This window comes from Cydia fagiglandana, chromosome 10, assembly GCF_963556715.1.
Source record: "Cydia fagiglandana chromosome 10, ilCydFagi1.1, whole genome shotgun sequence".
Classification (NCBI taxonomy): domain Eukaryota; kingdom Metazoa; phylum Arthropoda; class Insecta; order Lepidoptera; family Tortricidae; genus Cydia; species Cydia fagiglandana.
The window spans coordinates 21,001,327-21,026,294 of record NC_085941.1 but is presented as its reverse complement, the minus strand read 5'-3'; the positions used below and the strand labels follow the sequence as shown (position 1 = coordinate 21,026,294).

General features: G+C 39.4%; 2 protein-coding genes across 2 annotated transcripts in view; both read left to right on the top strand.

Moving 5' to 3' along the window:
* Positions 1-1,648: 1,648 nt before the first annotated feature.
* LOC134668036 (organic cation transporter protein-like) lies at positions 1,649-18,474 on the top strand. The gene is made up of 8 exons (XM_063525482.1): positions 1,649-1,806; positions 12,909-13,113; positions 13,360-13,482; positions 13,942-14,074; positions 14,242-14,605; positions 14,829-15,085; positions 15,475-15,659; positions 16,126-18,474. The coding sequence occupies exons 1-8, from the start codon at positions 1,667-1,669 to the stop codon at positions 16,279-16,281; spliced, it is 1,563 nt and encodes a 520-aa protein (XP_063381552.1). The 5' UTR covers positions 1,649-1,666; the 3' UTR covers positions 16,282-18,474.
* A 3,667-nt stretch (positions 18,475-22,141) lies between these two features.
* The window catches only part of LOC134668031 (organic cation transporter protein-like), a 30,236-nt gene continuing 27,409 nt past the window's right edge, over positions 22,142-24,968 (top strand). The window contains exon 1 of the mRNA XM_063525473.1: positions 22,142-22,825. Coding sequence (XP_063381543.1) covers positions 22,659-22,825 — 167 coding nt within the window. The 5' untranslated portion in view covers positions 22,142-22,658. The remainder of the gene's footprint in view (positions 22,826-24,968) is intronic.

Below are 24,968 nucleotides of genomic sequence, written 5' to 3'. Positions count from 1 at the left end.
GAGGAGGGAAAAAGTGAAATTAACTAATTATAACTCGTATAATGCCTGCAATACGACTACATGTAAAAAAACCGGCCAAGTGCGGGTTGGACTCGCGTTTCTAGGGTTCCGTACATAAGTCCGACGACATAAGCGTGCTTGACTGCACATTTCTACTAGGTTTTCCTGTCATCTACAGGCAAAGAACTATTTTATGCCCAGTAGTTTAGAAGATAAAGGTGGGGAATGGTCATTATTTGGCTATTTTCTTGATTAACTTCAAGCCTATGTATTTTAAATTATAAAAAAACATGTCCATCTTTGGGTCACTAATTTACATATGTGTACCAAATTTCAACTTAATTGGTCCAGTAGTTTCCGAGAAAATAGGCTGTGACAGACGGACAGACAGACAGACGCACGAGTGATTCTATAAGGGTTCCATTTTTTCCATTTGAGGTACGGAACCCTAAAAATTGTAATGTATACTTTTCTTCTTTTATGTAAGGTCTAATCTCAAAATTCATAAATTTTTAAATATTATATTGCGGCTGCGGTATTGCAGGTGCAGGCACACACGACTAGGGTTTTTATACTTTTTATATTTAGGCTTTTCAGGGTCGGAATTCTAACGCGGAAACCGGTCGGTGTTTTTGCCATTTCAAGGTGAATGTAAATCAGGGGGGGGGGGGAGGTGGCGCAGGTTTCGAGCACGTGACTGGCTCCCTGAGAGGGAGAGGGCCGATGGGGTGTTCCATGGGTCAAGGGAGTTTCAAGTGTATTTCAACGTCATTATGGTTGAAAACCGCACGTTTCGGTGCCGCGGCGGTTTGCCTGATGCCACAGAGACGTCGCGGCGCGAAACCGAAATCCACTCCCGCGCAAGCTCTTTAGCGAGCGGGACGTGCTCCATCCTAGATTAATTTAAAAACCTTTTATGTTTTTCATTAATAAAACACTTCTCTATAGGTATAATACTGCCAACAGTTCTTTGCAAAAGTTTTTACGCGTGAAATTTAAGTACTTTTTAAATACGTTATCTATAAATAGAAGCACCGGTATTTATTTACGTTCAGTTGTAACTTGACATTCAGTGTTCAGTGCGTATTGCCGGCGGGAGGACTTAAAAATAAGTCCTTATAAAAGTTACCTTTTACATTTTCAAACTAGGCTGTGATTTTTATAGATACCTACTTCAAAATATTAGAAGAATAAAAGTTACGTACCTTACCTATGTTAGGTACCTTCATAAAAATGGACATCGACTTAGTTTTAATTTTCCTCAGGAAAAATTGGTAACAATTGAAGACTAGACTAAGAAAAACAATTTTATTATTTGATCGTGTGATTCTAAGTGTGCCAACACCAACAGAGAAGTGTATAAAGCATCAACAGTTGCACGAAGCTTTTACATCGAGCGTCCGGCAGGAGCCGCATCTCCGACCTTCTTTAATTTGGGACAGTACCTAGTGACAGTACCAAGTGATCAGGAAGAGTTAAGATCGTCTCCGACTTTCATTGCAAGTGTGCTGAGACCATCAGAACAACGGGACGCATGAAGAATACCTTTTTGAGTGTCCTTTCAGCTGATAACTGAAACTGAACATAAAAAGTAAAGAGTGATCGTCTCCCACTGCCATTGCAACAGTTCCGGGAGTAGGTACCAGGAGCGCAGGGAGCGTGAGAGATGGCGAGTAGTGGCGCGGAGGGGGTGTGCGGGTGGGGGCGCTGGCAGGCGCGGCTGGCGCTGCTGCTGGCGCTGCCCGTGCTGCTGACGGGCATGTACTGCACCAACTACGTGTTCCTGGCCGCGGCATCCAATCACAGGTGAGCCATTACGTAAAGTACATGCAGTCACCGGCAGATGTTGCTAAGCAGGTGAAGTCTTCAGATTGACTTGAGCACATTTTTGTCTAACTTTACCACTAGTTTTAGTTTAGTGCAAAAGTAATTATGTAATTAGATTGTTCAATAAGTGATTGAAGTAGGTATTACGAGTAGGTAAATATATTCAGAAGAACAGAACCTCCGTAAAAGATAATGGCCCCAGGCGCGGCCAAACAGTGTAAGTAAAAAAACGTAAAAGATCAAAAAGTTTCAGAAGGAGGAGAGTTTTATGACCTTCTGAAATCCTTGGACCATTTCCAGGTTTGAAATCACTTCGAAATCATTAAGTTATTACGGTGACTTGTTTTTAATTCGTTTCCGTTCAGTTTTATTTTAAATATCTCCAACGTTAAAGTGACATTCCATTTCCAACTGCAGCTGCAATACTGTTCATTTTACTATGGAAACGCGTCGCTGTCACTGTCAATTTTCATAGTAAAATGAACAGTATTGCAGCTGCAGTTGGAAATAGAATGTCACTCTTAAGGTGACGGATCGCTATTATTGGCTACTGCGGTTACTAATTGATAACAAAGTGTTGAACTAGTCCGTATTGGGCGACAGGTTACCGGCACGGCCTGCTTTCTTTCTCCATCACATGGGGCACTGAGGGGCACTCCAGGCAAGTGCCAGATGCATGCAAATATTAGGCTAACCTAATAACAAATATATTGTAGACAGACATCATCCGTCCGATAATAAAGTCAAATAGTGGTGGTGGTGAAAATATGACGAAAAAGGAAGCGTAGCGAGCTATGTGGAGTTTTAGAAATTTCGTAATGCTGCAAATACCTTCCCCCCTTTATCTCCGAAATTACCGGGTCTAAAATTTTGAAACAAAAACGCAAAGTTCTTTACCTATAGATAGGGTTGCCAGATCGAAATGCGCTATTATCTGGAAACAATATCAATTTTTCGGGATATTAGGACTTGATTCGGGAAAAAATATACATTCAAATTAAAGTAATTGTATTAAAAACAACGATATTTTACATTATTGGCACTACGTCAGCTCGCTCGCTCGACGGCAGTTCGGAACTTGAAATTATTGTTTTATAACGTGAAGCTGTTTTTCGGGACAGTTTACACTTTGTCGGGAATCGGGAACACATGCTAAAAATCGGGAGAATCCCGCCAAATCCCGACCATCTGGCAACCCTACCTATAGATGATAGGAAAACCTATTAGAAATGTGCAGCAGTGCTGTTGCCCAACGGGTATATGTATACTCGTACCATACTTATATACTTACAGAAAAAATTTTTTGCTCACCTCAATAAAAGAAAACAATCTATTTATGTACATAATACAGCAATTTAAGACCTACTATAATAGTACAGCAATTTAAAAACTACGTATTTATACATAAGCAGTTACCATCGCCCACACTGTTACATCGGTGGACCTTAGTTATTACTATACTAAGGTACACCAATGTCCAGTTAATAGTGTTGCTGTTTGTACTCGTAGCACTCAGACTCAGTCGCTACGGACTTTTCCACAAAAAGCGATTACGAAAAGTGAGACAAGCGGATACTCAGACAATAAAACATTGTCCCGCGATAACCCTCCTGTCTCCGACGCGTGGTGTCAATGATGGCAGCAATGTCGATGATGTCAGCAGGGTGAGGCCAACAGTCAGCAGTGTCATCGCAGCGCGCGCGCGTTATCAGGTTATCTCGCGACCCATGCCCGTTGATTGTGATGCTGGTGCTAGGTGAACTCCGCACGTGGCGACACCATGCTCTCTACACAATAATTTAAACATATCTGTATGACCCGATTTTAATGTTGAAGAATGCCTAAAGTGTCAAATGAAGTGTAATCTTGCCAGTTGCCACGGACGAAAGACTATAACTAGTTTTTCAAAAGTTTAACGACCTACTGATTCCAGAGGGCCTACCGCGTACCACGTTCGACGTGTTGCCTCCCTGTCACACTTACGTACGAAATTACAAGTGCGACACGCCAAATGTGGTTCGCGGTAGGCCCTTCAGTTCCAAAGATCTGCGCACGTAATTGAAAACCATACTATTGCAAACAGTGTCGCCAGGAATAGAATGAGAGTAGATAATACCTATTGGGAAGCAGGAACTGCTGTGCGGAGTCTCCTGACCTACTTGATCCACCTCCCACGTAATTGCTCGGACGCTTGTGGACGTTGACTCAGCTATGGTGAGTATTGTGAACGATAGGTACAATCAGTCGCAGAAGATGCTAAGCGGGCGAGGTTCAACAACTTTATTGTTTAGAGAAGCGCCATGCATTTTATGTGACCGAATATTAGACCCGGATTATCTAATCAAATATTATACATACGTCTTTAAACTACAATGACATCCTCAAAAGAAGAAGGTCACAGCGAAATGTGACATAGCAGCCCAACTGGAAAAGTAGGTACCTCCTAACCTTACAGAAAACCAGTTATCGACTGATCCACAGAAGATGTTGTTCCCAGAACTCCAAAGGATGCACATAATAATGTGAAACCTTGGATGAATGTTCCAATTTATTTAAAAACTGTACGTTTTGGTAGGTAAGTTGTGGATAGAGGGGATATTTCGGAAGTCAAAGTTCATAAATGCATAAGTTCCAATTACTTACTACAATTAGTAATCAAACAAAGCAAGTAACTAATACCTGATATAAAACCAGACCGATGCAGATACCAATAGAAGTCAAGTCCAGAATGCCTGGAACGTTCCCAACTAGATATCTTATCGGGTCCAGCCAGAACTGCCAGAATGCCTGGAATGTTCCCAACTAGATATCTTGGGCCACGTTTACCGAACCTAGTTTGTTTATAAATAAATACTAATTAATTAGCTAATCAGTTCAATGTAACTGTGTAAATGTTTTGTTATCGTCGCGTCGCTAAAAATTAAATAATCATTAACATCTATTTTGATTGACTTTAAAATCTTTAAATATAAACATATTCATGATTCAACAATATGATACTGGCCAAGACTCGCGTTTTTTTTTCGATTAACAGCGACATTCCAATATTGGGATATTATTTCAATTGGATTATCAAACCTGTTTTCAATCTAAGTAAAGACTGTATCGTTAAGTATAGGGACAGATAAAACCTGGATTAACTGTTGGCATGTGTATTATTTTGTATTACCTACTATGTTCTAAGAAATTGATCTGAGGGTATTTTTAAGCTATATCTGATTAAAGAAGGTTTGACATTTATTTTTATTTAAGAGACTTTATGATGGTTTTAATACCGTATAGCAAATATAGTCCGGACAACCCTATCGAGCTGAATTTCAGACTATTTCTCCGACTCTTTGGTACGATTTAAAGTAACAACAGGTTAATAGGCTGCCAAAACATGTTATCTAAGTGTCCTGTTCATGATTGTTGTCTTGTTGTTGTGGGCAGCTGCGTAATAAATGTGGTGAATTTTAATTTTTACATAAAACTATTTTTCACCCCATATTTTGGAATCCCTTCAATTTCTAATGCAAATGAAATGACGGAGTCAGCTAGAAGCATAAGCTAAAAACCCAAGGCCTAACGAACATTCATGGCGTTGATCCATCGCTAAAGCCGGTCGATAGAAACGTTCGCTCCATGATAGTTAAACATATTAAATGTCAAAGACTCTGACATATTAAATGTCAAAGTCAGAGTTGTCGTAAGTAACATGCCATATTCTCTTCAAGGCCACCATGCACAGATCCTAAACTTTTTTTTTAACGAAAAGAAATGCTTAGGCTATGTCCAGATGTTTCATGTGTAATTGATGTTTAAATAGCACGATCATTTTGTGATTCTAATTAACAGCAGCACTCCTATTAACCGCACATAGCTATTTAAAACAAAAATACTACCTACTTTGCTAATACGCGAAATAATAACGTGAATCAGTGCTAACACGTTACATATGTATTGTAATTTAGGTATTGATTTGTATACTTTTTGCATCCCCGACCGATTGTCCAGAATGCCTAATCAGTGTTTCCTTAATTCTGTCCAATTGTGGATTGGTCAAATGTCTAAAAGTTATTTTATTAACTTAATGATAACGTGCCACTTTAAAATTGTTTTTCTTTTGTTTATAATGACCTAATTATACTTAATACTTCTAGTAATTAGTAAAAAGTTGTAAATCAACCATTAAGTTATTAATGGTTGATTTACAACTTTGGTCTATAAATATCAAGTCATCCTCAAAGCAAATGGTTTTTCGGATGTCATAATAGAATTTCAGTTCAGTCGGTACCTTAGATACAGAAGTTGGCCATCCTTTTTTGAAAAAATCAATCAATTTTGATGCTACAGGATCTACTTTTATTTCTTGTCTCAATTGAGATAATATTGCATCTGAAACGTTAACACTGTGAATTACTACATTGAGATCACTATCACAGTCTTGACTAGCCGTGGAGCAGGCTCGACTTAATGCATCTGCAATGTGCATTTGTGTACCTGGTACATGCTTCATGGTTAAGTCGTATTTACTTAATTTTAATTTTATTCTCTGCAGGCGAGTTGACGGAATGTCATGTAAGTCTTTTTTCATTATGGAAATCAGCGGTAGATGATCTGTCAACATAAGAACTTTTTGGCCATAAATAAATGAGTGAAACTTCTTACAAGAGAATAATACAGCAAGAAATTCTTTCTCTATCTGACCATAATTTATTTCAGTCGCTGTTAAGGATTTTGAGGCATAATAAACGGGTTTATTATCCTGCAAAAGTACACAACCGATGCCTGTCTTGCTCGAGTCAGTCTGAATCACGATCTCTTTACTGGGATCAAAAGTCTGCAGAACGGGATTCGTCGATAAGATAGTCTTAATTCGCTCAAAGGCATCGGTATGAATTTTTTGCCAGTCAAATATCGTGTTTTTCTTTAGTAGATCTCTCAATGGGCTAGTAAGTGAAGCCAGATTGGGGATATATGGTCGTAAATAGTTGATTAGACCTAAAAGTCGTTGTAAGTCAGACTTGTCATTGGGTCTGTCAAAATTTGTTATAGCCTTAATCGCGTCGTCATCGGGTCGGACTGTACCATTTTCAAATATTTGCCCTAAATATTTAACTTGTCCAATCATGTATTGAAACTTCTTTTTGTTGAATCGAACATTACATTCCCTTGCCTTTTCGAACACTTTAGATAAGATGTTATGCATTTCTTCCTCAGTTTCTGAAAAACATAGCACATCATCAATATAGTTTACAACACCATCAATTGAGCTAAAAATGTCAGATAACCGTTTCTGAAACACTTCTGACGCTAATACAATGCCAAAAGGCAGACGATTAAATTTATATGTTCCAAACATTGTGGAAAATGTGCAATATTTTGAGGAAGTCTCAGTCAAAGCAATGTGCCAAAAGGCGTCTTTCAAGTCTAATACAGAAAAGTATTTAGCATTCTTAATTTTTGCAGATAAGTCTTCAATAGTAGGAATATAACAATAATCTTTTACTATCGCGTTGTTAAGATCTTTGGGGTCTAGGCACACTCTAATAGACTTATCAGGTTTTTCAATCACCACTAACCTGTTAACCCATTCCGAGGGTTCCGTGACTTTGCTTATTATGCCGAGACCCTCAAGTCTTTCCAACTCTTCTTTTAATTTAGGCCTTATTTTTAGAGGAACTCTGTATGGAGGTTTGGATGTAGGTATAGCATCAGCTTTTAATTTGATTTCGTAAGGATTATCAAACTTACCCAAACCTACAAACAAGTCCTCATTTTCACGAATTAATTGCTGTTTTCTATCATCTCTAGCTTCGATAGATGAAACTCTTTTTACTAAATTTAAACGAACACACGTATCTCGAGATAGAATCGGTGTGGCGTCCTCTTTTCCCGCGATGCAAAATGTTTCGGAGTACATCTTGCCATTTACTTCTATGTTGAATGTTGCTAATCCTTTGACTTGCGTTTTGTAGCCATTCCAGCTCTCGAGTGTCGACATTGTTTTCTTGAGGGGAACAGGGTGTGAAGATATGACCTTTTCATAGATGTGTACCGGTAATATATTCACATCAGCTCCTGGGTCGAGTTTGAATTGCACCGGATTGTTCCCAGGCAGTGTTACTTTTTGGAACCACGCTAACGAGTCAACAGACATGTCTGATGTAACAGACTCTACATAGTAATCAGAATCATCTTGCAGGTTTACCTCATTTGATGTGACTTTACTGGAACGACACATTTTAGCGAAATGATGTCTCCGCTTACAGTTGACACACGTCTTATTATACGCCGGACATTGACCGTAGATATGATGGTATCCACAGTTCGAACAGGTCTTCTGGGTGCTCTTAGGCACTGTGACCGCATTAACATCGGGTTTGTTGTCAGTTATATCTTTGACGTGTGCATTCGTGATCTCAGAGATTCTGAACGATGACACCACATCGTCCAGGGGTGGGTCACCTTTCTTTATCAACTTTTTTTGACAATCCGTGTCACTCGAACCTAATACAAGACGGTCCCTTAGAATTTCATCTTTATTTTTGAAATCACAATCATTGCATAATTGTTTTACGTCAGTCAAATAATTGTCAAACGATTCTCCTGCTTTCTGATTTCTATTATAAAAAAGGTACCTAGAATGAAGTATGTTCTTCTTGGGATTGCAATATGTTTCAAATACCTTTAATGTATCTTCGAGAGTTTTTACATTTTCTGACTTTACATCTAGTGTGTTGTAGACGGCAAGAGCCTCCTCACCAATTAGATTTAGCAGAAGTGAGATTTTTCTTGCCTCTGTCACTTCGGAAAGACCCGCGGCATTCAAGTATATATTGAATGATTGCTTGAATTTTCTAAAGTTCTCACTTAGGTTCCCCACCAGGGATAACTTGGAAGGTAAATGATATCCTGTAGCCATACTTGACTGCGCCATGTAATAAGTATTATTTGAAATAAACAACAACCATATCTAGTTTGGTCTAAGAATGAATCTTTATTCTTCTGTTCAATCATAGACACAAAAACATAAAAGTCATAGACAAACTAAACATACTCTACAATCAATGCTAAAACTAATTGTCTCCTATACCATCCTATTCTTGCCTATTTTTACTACGTGACCTACCGATATACCCATATATTGTTTTCCTTAACTTAATCAATTTAATTGTATTCAATTTCCTTATTTTGGTTTTAGCAAATTTTAATACTAAACTCAACTAATGCTACGTTTACTAACTTTACGAGTATATAGGTAGGTACTTATTTACATAATTATATTACTTATTGTAAAAAAATATTTAAGTTAGTTAACTTACTTACTAATTTAACACGCTAAAATACTTGACCACGTGGGCGCGTGCAAAATTCGATGTTTATATTCCAATTCGCTATCTGCGAAGTCGCAACACGTGTGAGGCCGGAAACTACGCACAAACTTCCCGGTTCAAATCTGAACCTTGCTACTACACGTTACAGTTTATATTTATTTAATCGACGAGTTCCATCGCGTTATCTTGTTCCCACGTGCCGGTGTGGTATTTATACAAGCACATTAACGGCAAGGCCAACGGCCGTGCCACTGGGCAGGTCGCCGAATGGCCCCTCACCCTCGAAAAAATCTCACACCATCTCATAAAAAATTCTAGGGCACTCTCTGTGGAGGGCAATGCTTCTTAACACGGCAAGAAAAGTTCTATGCTGACAAACTTACAAAAATAATCTGAACTATTTAATTTGAACTACTTATTGGATACTTCTTTCCATGGAGTTTTGGCAAGTTTCTAGCTTTCTAATGTGTGTTTTAGTGAGATCCCAGGTTTATCAGCCGTAAGTAAGGGGAAAAGACTATCGGATAAAATAAGAATAGAATCCATAAAGAAGAATCACCAAAACAAAAGATGTCACAAAAACAATAAAAAATTTAAAATGGAAATAGTCAGGACATACAATTAGAGGCAAAGAAAAATGGTCGAAATCGATAATGAACTGGTTCACAGGCCATATGAAAAGGAAAAGAGGTAGATCATTTCATTTAGATGGGGTGGACGACATCAAAGACACAGCAGGTAGCACATGGACGAGAGTAGCCAAGGATAGAGAGGAATGGAGAAGGTTGGCGGAGGCCTTTTGTCAATAAGTGGCACACAGACAGGGAAAAATACACAAGAACTGTAGAAACATAAATGAAATCTACTGTCTGAAATACGGTTTATTACATTTCATATTATTTATTGGATAGATAGATTCTAATATTATTTATTCGATTAACGAATAACGTCGCCAGAGGGGGAGATAGTTAATAGTACATTTCGATGCTAGTGCGGAAGGTATAGTGGCAAGACTCGGGACGAGTGAAGAATGACATTTCCGCACGTGTATCGAACGACGTTTTTTAATACAGTTGCAAAAAAATAAGAAAAACATTGTTAATCGTACACTAAACAAAAGTGGTAACAGTGACAGCTCGGTTAGACGTCCTCTTTAAGCATAATTATATCTATGGGCGTTTGGCAGCTATTCCGTTCCATTCAGTCAACTTATTAAGAACGGAATTTTCAATATTGAATATTAAAAAATAAACGTGTTATAATGATGAAGAGGTAAGTAATTAAATATGAAATATGTAATATTTTTCGTATTCTTACATTAACGGTCGGTTTTTATGCTGATTACGACGTTTAAAGGAATAGTACATTTCGATGCTAGTGCGGAAGGTATGTCATTACTTCACGAGTACCGAGATATCTTGCCACGAGCCGCAGGCGAGTGGCAAGACTCGGGACGAGTGAAGAATGACATTTCCGCACGTGTATCGAACGACGTTTTTTAATACAGTTGCGAAAAAATAAGAAAAACATTGTTAACGTACACTAAACAAAAGTGGTAACAGTGACAGCTCGGTTAGACGTCGTCTTTAAGTATATTATATCTATGGGCGTTTGGCAGCTATTCCGTTCCATTCAGTCAACTTATTAAGAACGGAATTTTTAATATTGAATATTAAAAAATAAACGTGTTATAATGATGAAGAGGTAAGTAATTAAATATGAAATATGTAATATTTTTCGTATTCTTACATTAACGGTAGGTTTTTATGCTGATTACGACGTTTAAAGGAAACTAATATTAACACTCATCAATAAGTAGTCGTGAATTGGAACAAGTATAAATTTAAAAAAATTGGAAAGTAAAAAGCACTAGTTCGAGATAACCAACTTTCCGCACGCTAAACAGCTACGTAAAGTAGCACTTTTTGAGCAACTGTATTAAAAAATACCTTTTCAACTCGTACAGTATGGTGCCAGCAACAGAAAAACTGTCATTAAGTACTATAGGGTTGTTTTCTATTTCATGATTGTACATTTTGATGGAGTTTTATTTTTTTACTAAATCACGTCAATATTTATTTTAATAGTTACCTATTACTTAGTCAATATTGTGGAATTTATTAAGGATTTAGCAGCCTCTGTTATTAATTAATTTATGAGGAACCATTTAATTTCCATTTGGCCACAGTTTCCTTTTGGCGCTTAAGTATCTAATCTTGTTTACCTTGAGCAGGTGCTTGAACTCCCTAAAACTGATCATTTGCATGGGAGTTGTTTATGGCAAGCGGTGCCGTGCCCATTAGAGTCGCGGACCTTTCCTGCCTCTCTATCGCTCAAATAGGTATGCACAGTGACTGATAGAGAGGTAGATAACAATATTTTTGATGTATTGCGGTAGGCGCAATCAACGAATAAGTTTCGCTAAACGATCGAACTTGCTCTCTTGCTCTTGACTTTTTATCATACGGTTGTGAGTGGTGAAGGAATATTGAAAATAGTGAGAGGAAGGGACTTTCTCCAGCTGCGGAGGCGCGGGCAAACTGGAAAAACTCGCCTTTGTATCGAATTGTAAATTTCGCGTCAACATTTTCGTAAATGTAAACAACATCATGTTGTGCAGCTAAGATGTCAAAGGAAGTGTGTGAAGTGCCCAATTTGCCTTAAGTTGGCCTAATCCCTCTGCCTGTGCCTAGTAAACTAGTAATGGTAAATAATAATGGAATTAATGGAATATCACGATGTAAACCTAGTGTTGGGGGCACGGCAGTGCTGGAGGCACGGCAGTGCTGGAGGCACGGCCGTGCCGCCGCCGAGTCAACAAAAAAGAAGAACAAAATGAACGCCCAAAATATATTGTTACAAATCCACTGGCCTGGCCTGTATGTCTTTGTTGCCCAAAATATAAAGATAAAGATATTTATTTGCAAAAATGTAGTGTATTATGTATTTATGTATTATGTATTTATTTTCATTTCATTCTTTACCTTCTGTCTTGCACACCTTTAGTAAATTGCATAAGTTAAGAATAAGGAAGAGGTCCCTCAAAGGGATAAGTTCAACTTTATACTTTGTTTTTTATATTAATATCGCGTTTCTTTTGTTACGACACAATCTAAAAAAATACTATACAAATGGCTACTGATATTATTAATACGAAAGTAATTCTGCCTGTTTATCGGTTTGTCTCTCTGTCTGTCTGTTACCTCTTCACGTTTTAACTGCTAAACTGAGATATACATATGAAATTTGGTATGGAGTCTATGGCGATAGTTTGGGGCTCGACTCCCGTGGTTGACCTGCGAATGACACTAAGAATCATCATCATCATCCCACGCAAACGAAGCCGCGTGCAGAAGCTAGTAGTAAATAGTGGCATTCTTTCGGCCGTGAACTTGTAAGGACAGAACGCAATAATCCGTACCTCAATGTCACTTTTTGTCTATTAGGTACTTTACGTTTTTACTATAAACTTTTTCACAAAAAAATATAATGGGAAAATCCATTCTCGTTGCAAGTTTTATTTATTCAATTGAATTTGTTACAATAGAATAGTGAACACAAATAGGTACATTCGGGCACGTGCAAATAGTTACGTCGTGTTATGTCTCAGTTTGTTGATAACAGTATAAGGATCCCATACAAGTGATAAATCTTACCCCCGGATAGTCTTATCCCACCTTACCTTGTGGTGACCACAGAAGTGACCTTTTTCTGAAAAATGTTTGATCGAATCAGTAATGATTGAATTTATTTTCCTTGCAGATGCCTGGTCCCAGAATGCGAAGGCAACTCGAACGAGACGTCGTATTCCGCGGCGCGCGCAGATTGGGGTGGGTACGCGCTGCCCAAAGATGCGTGCGCGCGCTACCAACCCCTTGACGACACGTGTGGGTCGGAGTCGTTCAAGCAGACTCTGATGGAGTGTGAGGAGATAGTGTACGAGTCACACAGCAGCATCGTGGCGGAGGTGAGACTTAGCAACGCTTTTACTCCCATTTCAAATGGTTGACACTCAAAATTGCTCTGCTTCTGGTCCCCTTATCTTTTCCCTTCTTCACATCTTCGCTTGCCCCCTTCACCCTACACACTCAGACCTGGTGAGGTCTACCTCACCTATTCAGTGCACCTCACCAGCCATAAAGCAAATGTGTTAAAATATTTCATAATATTCAGCAGACTAGACTCTCGTTGAAAACGTGTTTATATTTTGCAGTTTGGCCTGGGCTGTCAAGAATGGAAACGCTCGCTGGTGGGCACCATCCACAACGTGGGCATGCTCATCTCGCTGCCCATCATTGGGCACATTTCTGACCACTACGGCCGCCGCACGGCATTGGTGAGTTCACTATTGTTTATTTCGAACTCTTTCGAGGCTAAGCGGTTCGGAATGCGTGCAGTACGCTACTGATTTTACATTGAAAGTTTTCATCCCGACTGGTACGAGTATGAATACATAAAAGCTGAGCATAAGTCGTGAGGCTTCGAGTCCGCGACAGACAACCAGGTCTGAGTCCGGTAACAATATTGATAAGACAGTGATATATACTTTGGGTTCTACAAAGTTAGGGAACACTTGAACTAGAATTAAAAATTCTTATTTACCTACAGACGATTTTTACCAAGAGCTTTGCTGACACGGATACGAATTTGTAAGTACTTACATAGACGTCTATAAGAACTGCCTGTTTGTTTTTGTTGAAGGCAATTATAGCAACTTTTTTCTATAGATCTTAGGTGATTGAATAGTCGGGTCTTTATACCAGCGTTTCGCTAATCTAAAAATACTGTATTGCAGATAGTAAGCGGCGTGGGTGCCGGTATCCTCGGGCTGTGCAAGTCTTTGGCTGGATCTTACTACGCGTACCTGATGTGGGAACTATTAGAAACCATCCTGGGCGCCAGCGTCTACCCAGCGGCTTTCGTGCTCAGTTAGTACCATCATCATCTTAAGTATTTTTATTCCCTTCATTCTTTCATTCCACATTTGCAATTTTTTTTACCGTGACTATAGGGGCGAGGGTCTTGGAATCATATTTAAATCTATTTTGAATTTACGTTTGAATCTTCGATCTAAATACTTATTTTAATCTTTCAGTGATCGAATGGCTGGGTGTCGAGCACCGGATCCTCGCCAGTCTCGTCCTGGGCATCCCCCTGGCCTGCGGCGCCGCGACGCTCTCCCTTCTCGACTACCTAGCTGGCTATTGGCGTACTTGGTGCCGCATAGCCTACCCACCGTCCTTGCTCTTGCTGCTCTACCCCTGGCTCTTACCGGAGAGTATCCGCTGGTTGGCCATTCAGAACCGCGTGTCAGAAGCCGTCGCGGTGATGAAACAGGCGGCGCGGTGGAACCGCGTGCAGGCCTCGGATGAGGCGTTTGAGAAGATGCTGTGTGATCAGAATGAGAAGACGCCTGTGGCTAAGGTTGAGGAGGAGAGCCTATTTGCCGCTTTTCTCAAGTGAGTGTTGTTTCTCAAATTTATAGGATTGAGGGTTTTTTCTAAAAGTACGGCTGTCGTGAATATAATAGACTCTCGCACAATATTCCTCTTATCCCCCACGTTGCACAATGTACTTACAAGTTCTTTCACATGTTATATAATGTTAGTTCTATTGTGACTGTGACCGAATGAAAACTATGGAACTTCATAATGAAACTAATCTCTTTTCTGCAAATTTCAGATACGGCGCCCTCCGACGCCGCCTATGCGTGTGCTTCGTGTGGTGGATCTCGGCCGTGTTCGTGTTCTACGGATTAGCGGTGCACGTGCACGCTCTGGGCGGCTCCGCGCACGCCACCTACGCCATGGTGGCGGCGGCCGAGCTGCCTGCCCTGCTGCTCAACACGCTGCTGCTGGACCGTGCTGGGAGGCGGCCGGTGCTGACGGCTGCGTTCCTCACGACGGCCTGTGCGCTTGTCGCGATTTCCTGTTTGCCAGGTAAGCTGCTGACAAAAAAAAATAAAGGAAAAGGGAAGCTGTCTGCATTATTGTGTGTTGGACCAATACAACAGTTCGTGCTGTCTGCTGCCATCTTGTCGCCACGTACCTGCAGTCATTTCGTGTTTTCGAGTTGATCGATCTTGGTCGTATTTGTGTTTTATTGGGTCGCTTAGTATAGTGTTTGTTTCAAATTGCAAGTGCCACTTAGCGTAAATTCTGTTTTCCAATTTAGGTTTTTTTTAAAAATGTAAATGTAAATGTACGAAGACTGCAGATTTGCAAAGTAAACAACTGTTTCGAAGTATGTCACAACACGTCCCAATACTTATCTGATAAATATTTTGAATATGAACTAAATAAATCATGAGTATTTATTTCTCTTCCAGAAGGTAGCGGCTGGTGGGCCACAGCGCTCTACCTGATCGGCAAGCTCGGCGCCACCATGTCCTTGAACGCGCTGTACGTGTACACAGCTGAACTGTTCCCCACTCGCGCACGGCACCGTCTGCTAGCCGCCTGTTCTACCTGTGGTCGGCTTGGGGCTGTGCTGGCTCCGCTTACACCTATGCTGGTAATTATATGTGACTGGTTTGTTCTACAAACTTTGCGGTTTTGAGCTGAGATTTGGAGTTTAGGTTTAGAACTGCTGGTTAAAAGGTAGGATGAAGTCTTTATGGCAGTTACTGCCCTTATTATTACTCAACCAATATACCGAATATGGGCCAGTAAGTAGAGTTCACTTTGGCTCTTCTCAGAGCGCCGCTTATGCACATGACTGTTTTGGTCTACAGATTTTTAAGTTGTCAGCTAAGATTAGGAGTTAAGGTTCAGTTATAGGTGGCGTGCAGTCCCTGACCTTATCAATACGAAGATGAACTGCGAGACAATAGTATTTGGGGACCTTAAAAATTCTCGAATAAAGCTCTCACTTATAACTAAGCAGAACTTAGCCACCTGGATATGACTACATAATTTCTTACCCGTCTTGCAATTTTCACCCACGATGGAATACTAATTGATTGTCCTTGTTTCCCCAGGGGCAGTTGAAGCCGTGGCTGCCGACAGCGATCTTCGGCACGCTGCCGCTGCTGAGCGCGGCGCTTACTCGACTAGTACCTGACACATTGCACGCGCGGCTACCTGACTCCTTCTCTGATTTGGATCCGGCGCGCATCCGCGCTGCTGATGTCTGAACTCATTGCTTAAGAATTCTGTAGTGGCCAAGAGAGGTCGCTACGTTACTACACAGCAGGACTTGAAGCGATAAATTGGTATTGTGATTGATAATATATTTTGTGGTCTTGTGAGGAGCCGTTACAACTATGTCGGTAGATTGAGAAAGGTGTGGAAAAGCTTTGTTTGGGACTACTAGAAGTTGAAATTCTCGCCGGCAATTGACGGGACAGTTGATGGATATAGTGACGATTTAAAATCTCGAGCTTATCGGCGGAACGATTCCGCTGTGTGAAATATATTGTGAAATATTGAATAGGGATCATGTGCTATGCATATTTTTCTTTGTTTTTTAGTTAAGTAGAATTATTTTAATGTATACTTTCATTGAGATTGATCGGTATAGTAAAATATTAATACGAGTAAATAAAGAGCAAAAAGTGTACCTAATGAAATTCACTGGTCTTGCATATGTCAAACGGTGTTGTTTTAAGCACTTGATATTAGCGAAGCCATGTATTGCGTTAATAACTTATAAGTTGTTCCGGGAAGCTTGTAGTCTATTATATTAGAGGCCGTCTAAGCTAAAACAATTCTGCACATACTTGACAGAGTGCGGAAGCGTCACCATAAAGGCCAAATTTCTAAATACTGGCGCTTCATTTCTTTGTCAGTGCCAAGTCGGTGCACCTTAGATGGACTCTACATACGTACATATAAAGATTTTACTGTACAGTGACCTGCATTAATATATTATGTTACTCTTCGGAGGCCGTGAAACTATGTGACACGCTCTTATGGCTCTACAAATAAGATATGTATTTTGCGTAACTTATTATTGCAGGTGCCTGTACGAGTAAGATTGGTTACTGGAGGTGAAAAAATGAATAAATACTTTTTTCTACAATTAGGAAAGATTATGTCAATATTTTGAAAGCAAGGGAACGCCAGCTGTAAAAAAAGGAAACTGAAATCATTCATGAAATAAAACCATTGAAACGGATGATGTCGCGTATATTGAATTAATCGTTGACCACGAAAGCTGTAAAGGGTAAGAAACGTCGGGATGAATTCCATGTTGGTACCCGATATAATCCGTTTCAATAGTTTTCTTTCATGAGTAACTATCGCGGTAACCGAAGACAATATTCTGAAATCATTCCCCAATCTTGGCAGAATTTTGCTTTCTTAAAGTACAACCTATTACTCGTAAGTCTAGCAATTAACTAGATTTAGAAAACTCTAGAGGTTGAATTTAATATTATTACTTTAGCGCGTAACAGGTTGAACTGATTGTAATAAATGGTGAAACCATTTTTTAGTTTTTATAATTGATGAAGTTAAATGTTTAAAGGGGCCCACTGATTAACAGTCCGCCGGACGGTATTGGCCTGTTAGTTAGAATATAGTTAGAACATAATTTTGACAGTTCCGAACAACTGACAGGCCGATACCGTCCGGGGGACTGTTAAGTAATTAGTAATCCCCTAAAAAAATAATAGTTTAGTTTTAATAAAAGCATAATTTACTTCTTTACCGACCTGCTATGCTATAAACTGAGTATTGTGCTGTTTGTTGTTTCCAATTAATTGTGTGCCTACGCAGCACGCAGTCCTTTTGAGTTAATTCAACAACTTTGCAGCTATGAAATGTAAAAGTTAAAACTTTTAACATATTTTTATAGAAATTTGACGGTTACTTTACCTACGGTAGCACTTCCACACTCGCCACGTACAGGTTAGCTTGCTCTGACTGTCCGAATATCTAAACTGATTGTTACAACCAGTCGATTGTGACGGAATAACTGTTTGAATGTTTGGTTTGGCTCGACTTGGCTAGATAATCGGCCCGATTCGAACTTTAAGATGCGTCAATTAATAGATCTAGAAAATATATGGATTAGATATATCAGTGTCAAATGTGACGCTTCTTCGAACAAAAACGTTACTTTTGCTACTGACTCATCACATCCATATCGTTTGTAGATCTTTTAATTGACGTATCTTAATCGTAAAGTTCGAATCGGGCAGTATGTCACTTCGACATGTTTTTAGTAAAAGTCACGATTTTGCTAAATATACAATTTCTTATGTACAATTTTTACAAAATGCCATAATGTGTGTCTGCTACTCTTCACTTTTAAGTTAATCACAAGAAAAATTGCTAATTAAATTTCAAAAGGCGTCTCGATTAAAAATATTTGAAGATGTTGACTATGGGTTGCCATTATTTTCCCTTCCTGTCCCCGTTCGTATCTTATATTTAGTAAGTACATAATGTATTTTGAGGTCGCGTTGCCATCAGGTAGGCTATAGGTATAGCGGATTATCGAAGGTTGGAATCCATTACCTTATGGTGTTCAAAATCTAGCAAACTAATTTTTAAATAAGTACAAAAACGAACAACACAGTCTTACCTGACAACTTGACACTAAAACACACACACACACACACACATACACACACACGCACACACACACACACACTGCTTAAAATAAATCACAAGAAGGAAATTATTTTATAAAAATAATAGTGAATTACCAATTCTAATAAAACTATTTTTCGATAAGGTAAGTAAGAATATTCAACTTATTTATTAGGCACAGTAAGTATATGTTTACTATTTAATAGTACCATTACTCTACTAATATTTTGAATATAGTGGAAATCATGAAAAGAAAGCATTTTTATTATTGCTATATCCATTTTTGATAAGTAAATGTTAAACGTACAATGCATGACATCATGACACAATGTTTTTCTTTGTTAACAGAATGTACCTAAATAAGTATCAGATCTTATAGTAAAATGCGGCTATAACATAGCATATTTGAAACAAAAAAATTAAAAACCGATTAGAGACAATATTTAGCATAGTATTTGATATTTTAGGAATAATTAAAAAACAATTTTGCTCAAAAATGTTTGTGTATGCTCAGGCCGCGTAGCCAAGATGCCAATCGCTAACGCTCCGTAGCGATCGAAACGCAACTGTCACTGTCACACTTATGTGGAAGAGTGATAGAGATACACAATGCTTTTCGTTGTCGAAGCGATAGCGATTGTAACCTTGGCTAGGCGGCCAGTTTCTCCGCCGACGAATCGCTAAATAATCAATTCATCCAATAGAAAGAAATTGTTTTGATTGTGCGCTTCGTGTTGTGCACAATTATAGTGTCATTTGCTTTTTTATTTAAACAACGTTTATTGGTGAATCTCAAAGACTAAAGTAAGAGAGCTGTAATAAAGCGCCATACCGGGTCTCTATTGTTTCCCAAATAGTTTTAAGTCATAATGTATTGTTTGTCCGAATTTTCGTTAGTCATAATTGGTTTTTCTCAGAAACGCGTAACTTTTCAGGTTTGCCATAAAACAAACCTAACCTAACCTAACCTATCTACAGCATAACCTTACGAAAATCCTGAAAAGTTAACGGTTTCAGTTTTATGACTAACGATAATATGACAAACAATACATTATGACTTAAAACTTTATGGGAAACAAAGGGACCCCCGCCAATACCATAGGTACCATATCTTACACTGCACTGTTCTCTGCAAGTGACCCCTTACCCAGTGGCCTATTTAATTCATTTAAATTTCTCAATCCATCTATCAAAACACAATAAAATGCAATTAATAAAGAATTGAAATAAAAAATTCTCACGGCATCGACGTCCAATTCTATTACTTATATTACTTATCTCGTAAGTCCCCGTGTACTTGTACAAGTACTAATTAAATTCGAGTTTTAAACTAAAAGAGAAATACAAGAAAGTTCCAAACTCAAAAGCGCCTCAATTGCCCGGGGCCTTACGAGGGTGTTACGGGGTTATACTAACATAAGTACATAGAGGACACAGTGCTAGATAGATGAAGGTACAGTCACTTTACCAGAATTTGTATCTTGCACATTGGAACACACAAAGATATATTATATTTTCTTATGACTCTACGAATCAAATATTTTTACGTGCTCCGTTATACAAAATTATGCATATGTATATACCTATCTATATGTAGTGTCGTACTCGTAAGTATTGGATAAGGCTTTCAGGCATCAGTGAACGGCGAATAAGAATATAACATGTAATGTATACGACCAGACACGTGACACGTGTCACGCGTGTGTCTGTTCACGCGATCCTGAGGCCAATTTGAACACACATTTTGGTATCTAAAGGATGTCATTTAGTGCCTATCTATTATTAGCGCGTGCATTTCGCTCGTACTTAGCCGTACATATATTGGCAAGAGCGAGACGCAGCAGAGGCGAATGGTAACAAAAAGACAATTATGATTGAAAATGATGCTTTTGATATCAAAGAGTACGTTTACGTACGTACCTTCTACACTAGCAATTCGTAAACCTTATTCTTAAGGCATATGAGCATATTCTACCGACGAACTAATATATCGATAGTCAGTTGATATGTTGCTGTTAGCAAGCCGGAAGTATGTAGGTATCTCTTGTAACGTGTAAATAATATGGACACGTTGTGGAGTGTTGTCATAATAAGATTTCTTAATGTTTGGTTAAATTAATTCAACAAATGGCCACAATGGGGATGGTAGAGAGAGAGTAAATTATTATAATTAACAGAGTCCAACTTTAAACAAAGATGTGAATCGCGGGAAAAAAGACGAGGGACGACAGAATTGATGTAAGGTACCTGTAAGGGCACCGCTAGACTAGATTCAGGAACAGTTGTCGTTGCGTCCGACTTGTGAACGTCCAAAACGACGTGAGAAAATACGCTGCTTTTACAAATAAATTGGTGCAGAGTGCTGAAGACCCAAATTAACACGTACCCATGAACCTACGGAGGAGGAGGCCTGGCGGCCTAGCCAAGGTGACAATCGCTACGAGAACGAAACGCTTTGTGTATCTCTATCACTCTTCCATATTAGTGTGACAATGACACTTGCGTTTCGTTCGCTACGGAGCGTTAGCGATTGGCATGTTGGCTACGCGGCTTGATGGTTTTCAAAACAAAGACTATATGTCATGATCTTCAGCATTGAAGGAACGACAGATGATGATGATGATGCAGATAATATAGAAAAGCACCAGTTGAATCTTCTGTGGTCGTGGTATCACCTAAATCTCAGGAGTAAGCATTGACATTTTATCTACTTAATGTAAATCCCCTTGACGCAAAATACTTATCCCCTAATTCAACGAATATATATAATATCCATCCCTATACCCATTGCCATTACTTTCAGAGGTGACTGTCCTCTTGTCTCGTACCTGTGTGTGTAGGTATGTACCTACACTTGTTAGAGAGCTTGCTTCACCCGATGTATTGACAATACAGAGCCGAGGCCGAGAGCGAGCTTTCTAACTCGTAGTGATACAGTGATATATTGGGTAAACGCTTAATCGTCGCACATGGCCAATGATTAGGATCGGGCACTGCTTTATAATTAGGGTCTGGATGTTAGTGTGCGAATATTGACAAATTGTAGGGAGCATTGATTAGAGTAATAGTTGAATTTAAGATATAGGAAGCAAACAAGCAACGAGCAAACGAATCGCTTGATTGTAAGCGATTTTTGAGCCCGTAAATTAACGTACACACATTGGCATTGGATTGGACCGCTCGCATGTGAACCGGCGATAATAGATCATGCTTATGCGTGTGGCTGCATCAATATCAACCTTCGTGCATTCCAACAAGGCTCAGCTTGACGCGCCGCGCGCTTATAAGTACTCGTAGGCGTAGTATTAGGTATTCTTACCTTATTGCAAAGCAGTAAGATACGGCGGTCAGTGAAGTGTTAGTACACCAGCGACTAGACGTAGCGGTCAGAGTTGACAAATAAAAGTGGTGCGCCTAATTGGCCGTGGTTGGAGGAAAGGCTCGTTAAATCGCAGTCGGCGCCGCGCGCGCACTACGCGAGCATTCCCGCCATCTAAACCGTACTTAGATCTACTTAGAATAAGTCTGTACATACATTCAGAACTAGCAATTTATCCTCGTCGCTTGCATCTCCAACTTGCGTCAATCGTCTTTTAGAAAATTAGCTAAAAAATATCGGGACATTTTTACTTTTAATAGAACTTTATAGTGACAAACTCCGCGGCTTTTCGTGTAATTTCTTCTCAATAAATTAAGCGCTACAAAGAACATCAAAATCATCATGTCAACATTCAAATAAAGAATACCAAGTTCAGTAAGGTGAAATATTTTCGGGATCTTGAAACTTTAACAAAAATACAAAGCTTCAGTTGGTAAACAGCGAACATTTTCGGAATCCATCATCATACGAGTATGCGGCCTACTCGTATAAAGTGATAACGAAATTCAGCAGTTTGCGCTGACGTGCGTTGAACTTTAAAGTGACAAATCTTGGACTTTTTAGTAATACATATCTAAAGGTAAATCAAGTGCGATGAAGGAGCAAGAAGCGTCGGCAGACAGGGTGGACTGCGACGCGCTGGTGGCGCGGCTGGGCGGCTGGTTCCGCGCGCGGGTGCTGGTGTGCGCCGCGCTGGCGGCCGTTCAGGTGGGCCTGCTGCACACCACCTACATCTTCCTGGCTGCCGACGTGCCCTACAGGTTACAACTACTTTATTACTACTATATTCCATGAGTGATGACTTCTATGAAACAATAACTTCTATCAAATTATGACGTTTAAAATAACACTTGTTCAGTCTGTGCTATCGAAATTACTGTCAACTTGGCTTGATCTAACCCTACTTACGTATACTACTTTATTAATTGTTAATTAATTGAAGTTTACATTTAAAAACCAATGTAATTATTTATTATCTTAATTACAAACAACTTGTAACGGAGCGTGCGATTACACGCAAATAATATAGATACTTTATGTAGAAGTTAGATTTATTCAACGGCTCATTGAAACACGTGCAACGTTTTTCCATCTACGAGACCACTATTTTTCTATCAAGGTTCCTTCTCACAGGTCCCAACTCGAGCACACAATGGAATTGATATCTCATTGTATTTGAACAATCACGGTCGTTTTACAACATGCAACATTGGGAAACATCACTCATGTTATACTAATTTGACGGTAGTGTCATTGGTTCTGGTTGTTTCGTTACACTGATAAATACCTAGTTTGGTGGCGACTAGTACGCTTGGCAACTCTATTCACAATATAAAGTCGAGTTCGAGTTTGATGACCGGTAGATTAAAACCATCTGAGTTACGTGTGGATCGCGGCATATCCATGCCAATCACCATGCGCGTATTGTATGTATTGTAAACTGAATAGTCCGCCGATTGGCCTGAATGCTGGGATCAAAGCATGACGTATGCTGTGCTGTACGGTTTCATCTGCTTTTGGCCAGTTGAACAATACTGCAGCATCCTGGATACTCGGAAATGTTTGACATTATCTTGATGTTTTCAGTCATTGAACGTACGGGATCTAAGAATACCCTATAGGATATCTGGAGAAAAGAGTGCTGGTAGCTTAATTAACGTAACCATTAAAGTAAATGGTTAAACTAAGAGATAAAATTCATTCATTTCTGGAGGCTTGGCGCGAGTGCGCTGGGACAAAATTTGACTAAATCATCAAGCCTACCATATTTTCCATATTTATTTTTATATTATTTTTGTCCATATTTTCACACACTACTTTTTGTCCATATGTTAACACTGTAACATCGCAGAGCCACTGTGCGGTCTGTGCGTCAAGTTTTCGGCGCGTGCGCCTACGCGTGCTGCTCATTGAGGTAAATGATGCCCTCTGCTAAGATTACTATTACCCCAATTCCTTACGCTCTCCGGCGATAAGCTACATATGACGTAACGAATTACGTGGCTAGGATATTCGAGGTATTTTGACCGTTCTCTATTATTATCTGTAATACATTTACCACAGACATTCAGGCCAAATATTGACCAATCACGTCTAGACTAATTAGCTGCACATTACACTGTCGTAACTGCACTCCAATCTACCGTAAGTTTATTACTGTAATTACTTGAGTCACATAAATCGTATTTTATGAAGGTGGTGATATGTCGAAGGTAAAAGGTGCCTAATCCATACATGCCCAGAAATAGTTTTAATTTATAATGAGTAGGAGCGAGTTTTTTCTAGTGGAGCGACAACGACCTATGGCCATACATTTAAGGTCTAAGAAATATGACAGCTTTGATCATCATCATATCAGCCGAAAATCGTCCACTGCCAGACAAAGGTGTTTCCCAAGTCTCCACGAAGCTTGATCGTGTGCTTATATTTTATAAATATCGTTATTCTGTCGGAATGCGTTGGCAATTTACCTTTTTTTAACGAGCCCATAAAGTGTCCTCCCCCCATCCCCCGTCCGTCCAGTTGCCGAGAAATGGGTCCAGGTAGCAATGCACTCACGAGAACTTTCCAAAGTTGCGAAACTTTCCACATGAGAATTTCTCGGTAACTTCTGAGAATGTTCTCGAGAACGAGAATTTATTTATTTATCGTAGTTTATAACATGAATATTCACTATAGTTTAGGTGTAGTATCCTTACCCCCATAAAATTCCGACTTTTGGTCTACCGCTTCCGGTCAGAAAAATGTATGACGGCCCGGCAAAACCAAATGTCATAGAGGGACCCTGGCAGTTTTTGACGCCGCCATGTTTTTTTCAATATGGCCCACTTTTTTTTAACTTTTTCAAGTGTGTCCTAGCGCGCTGAAATTTAGGTCAAGGAATCTCGGGGTCCCCTAGATACC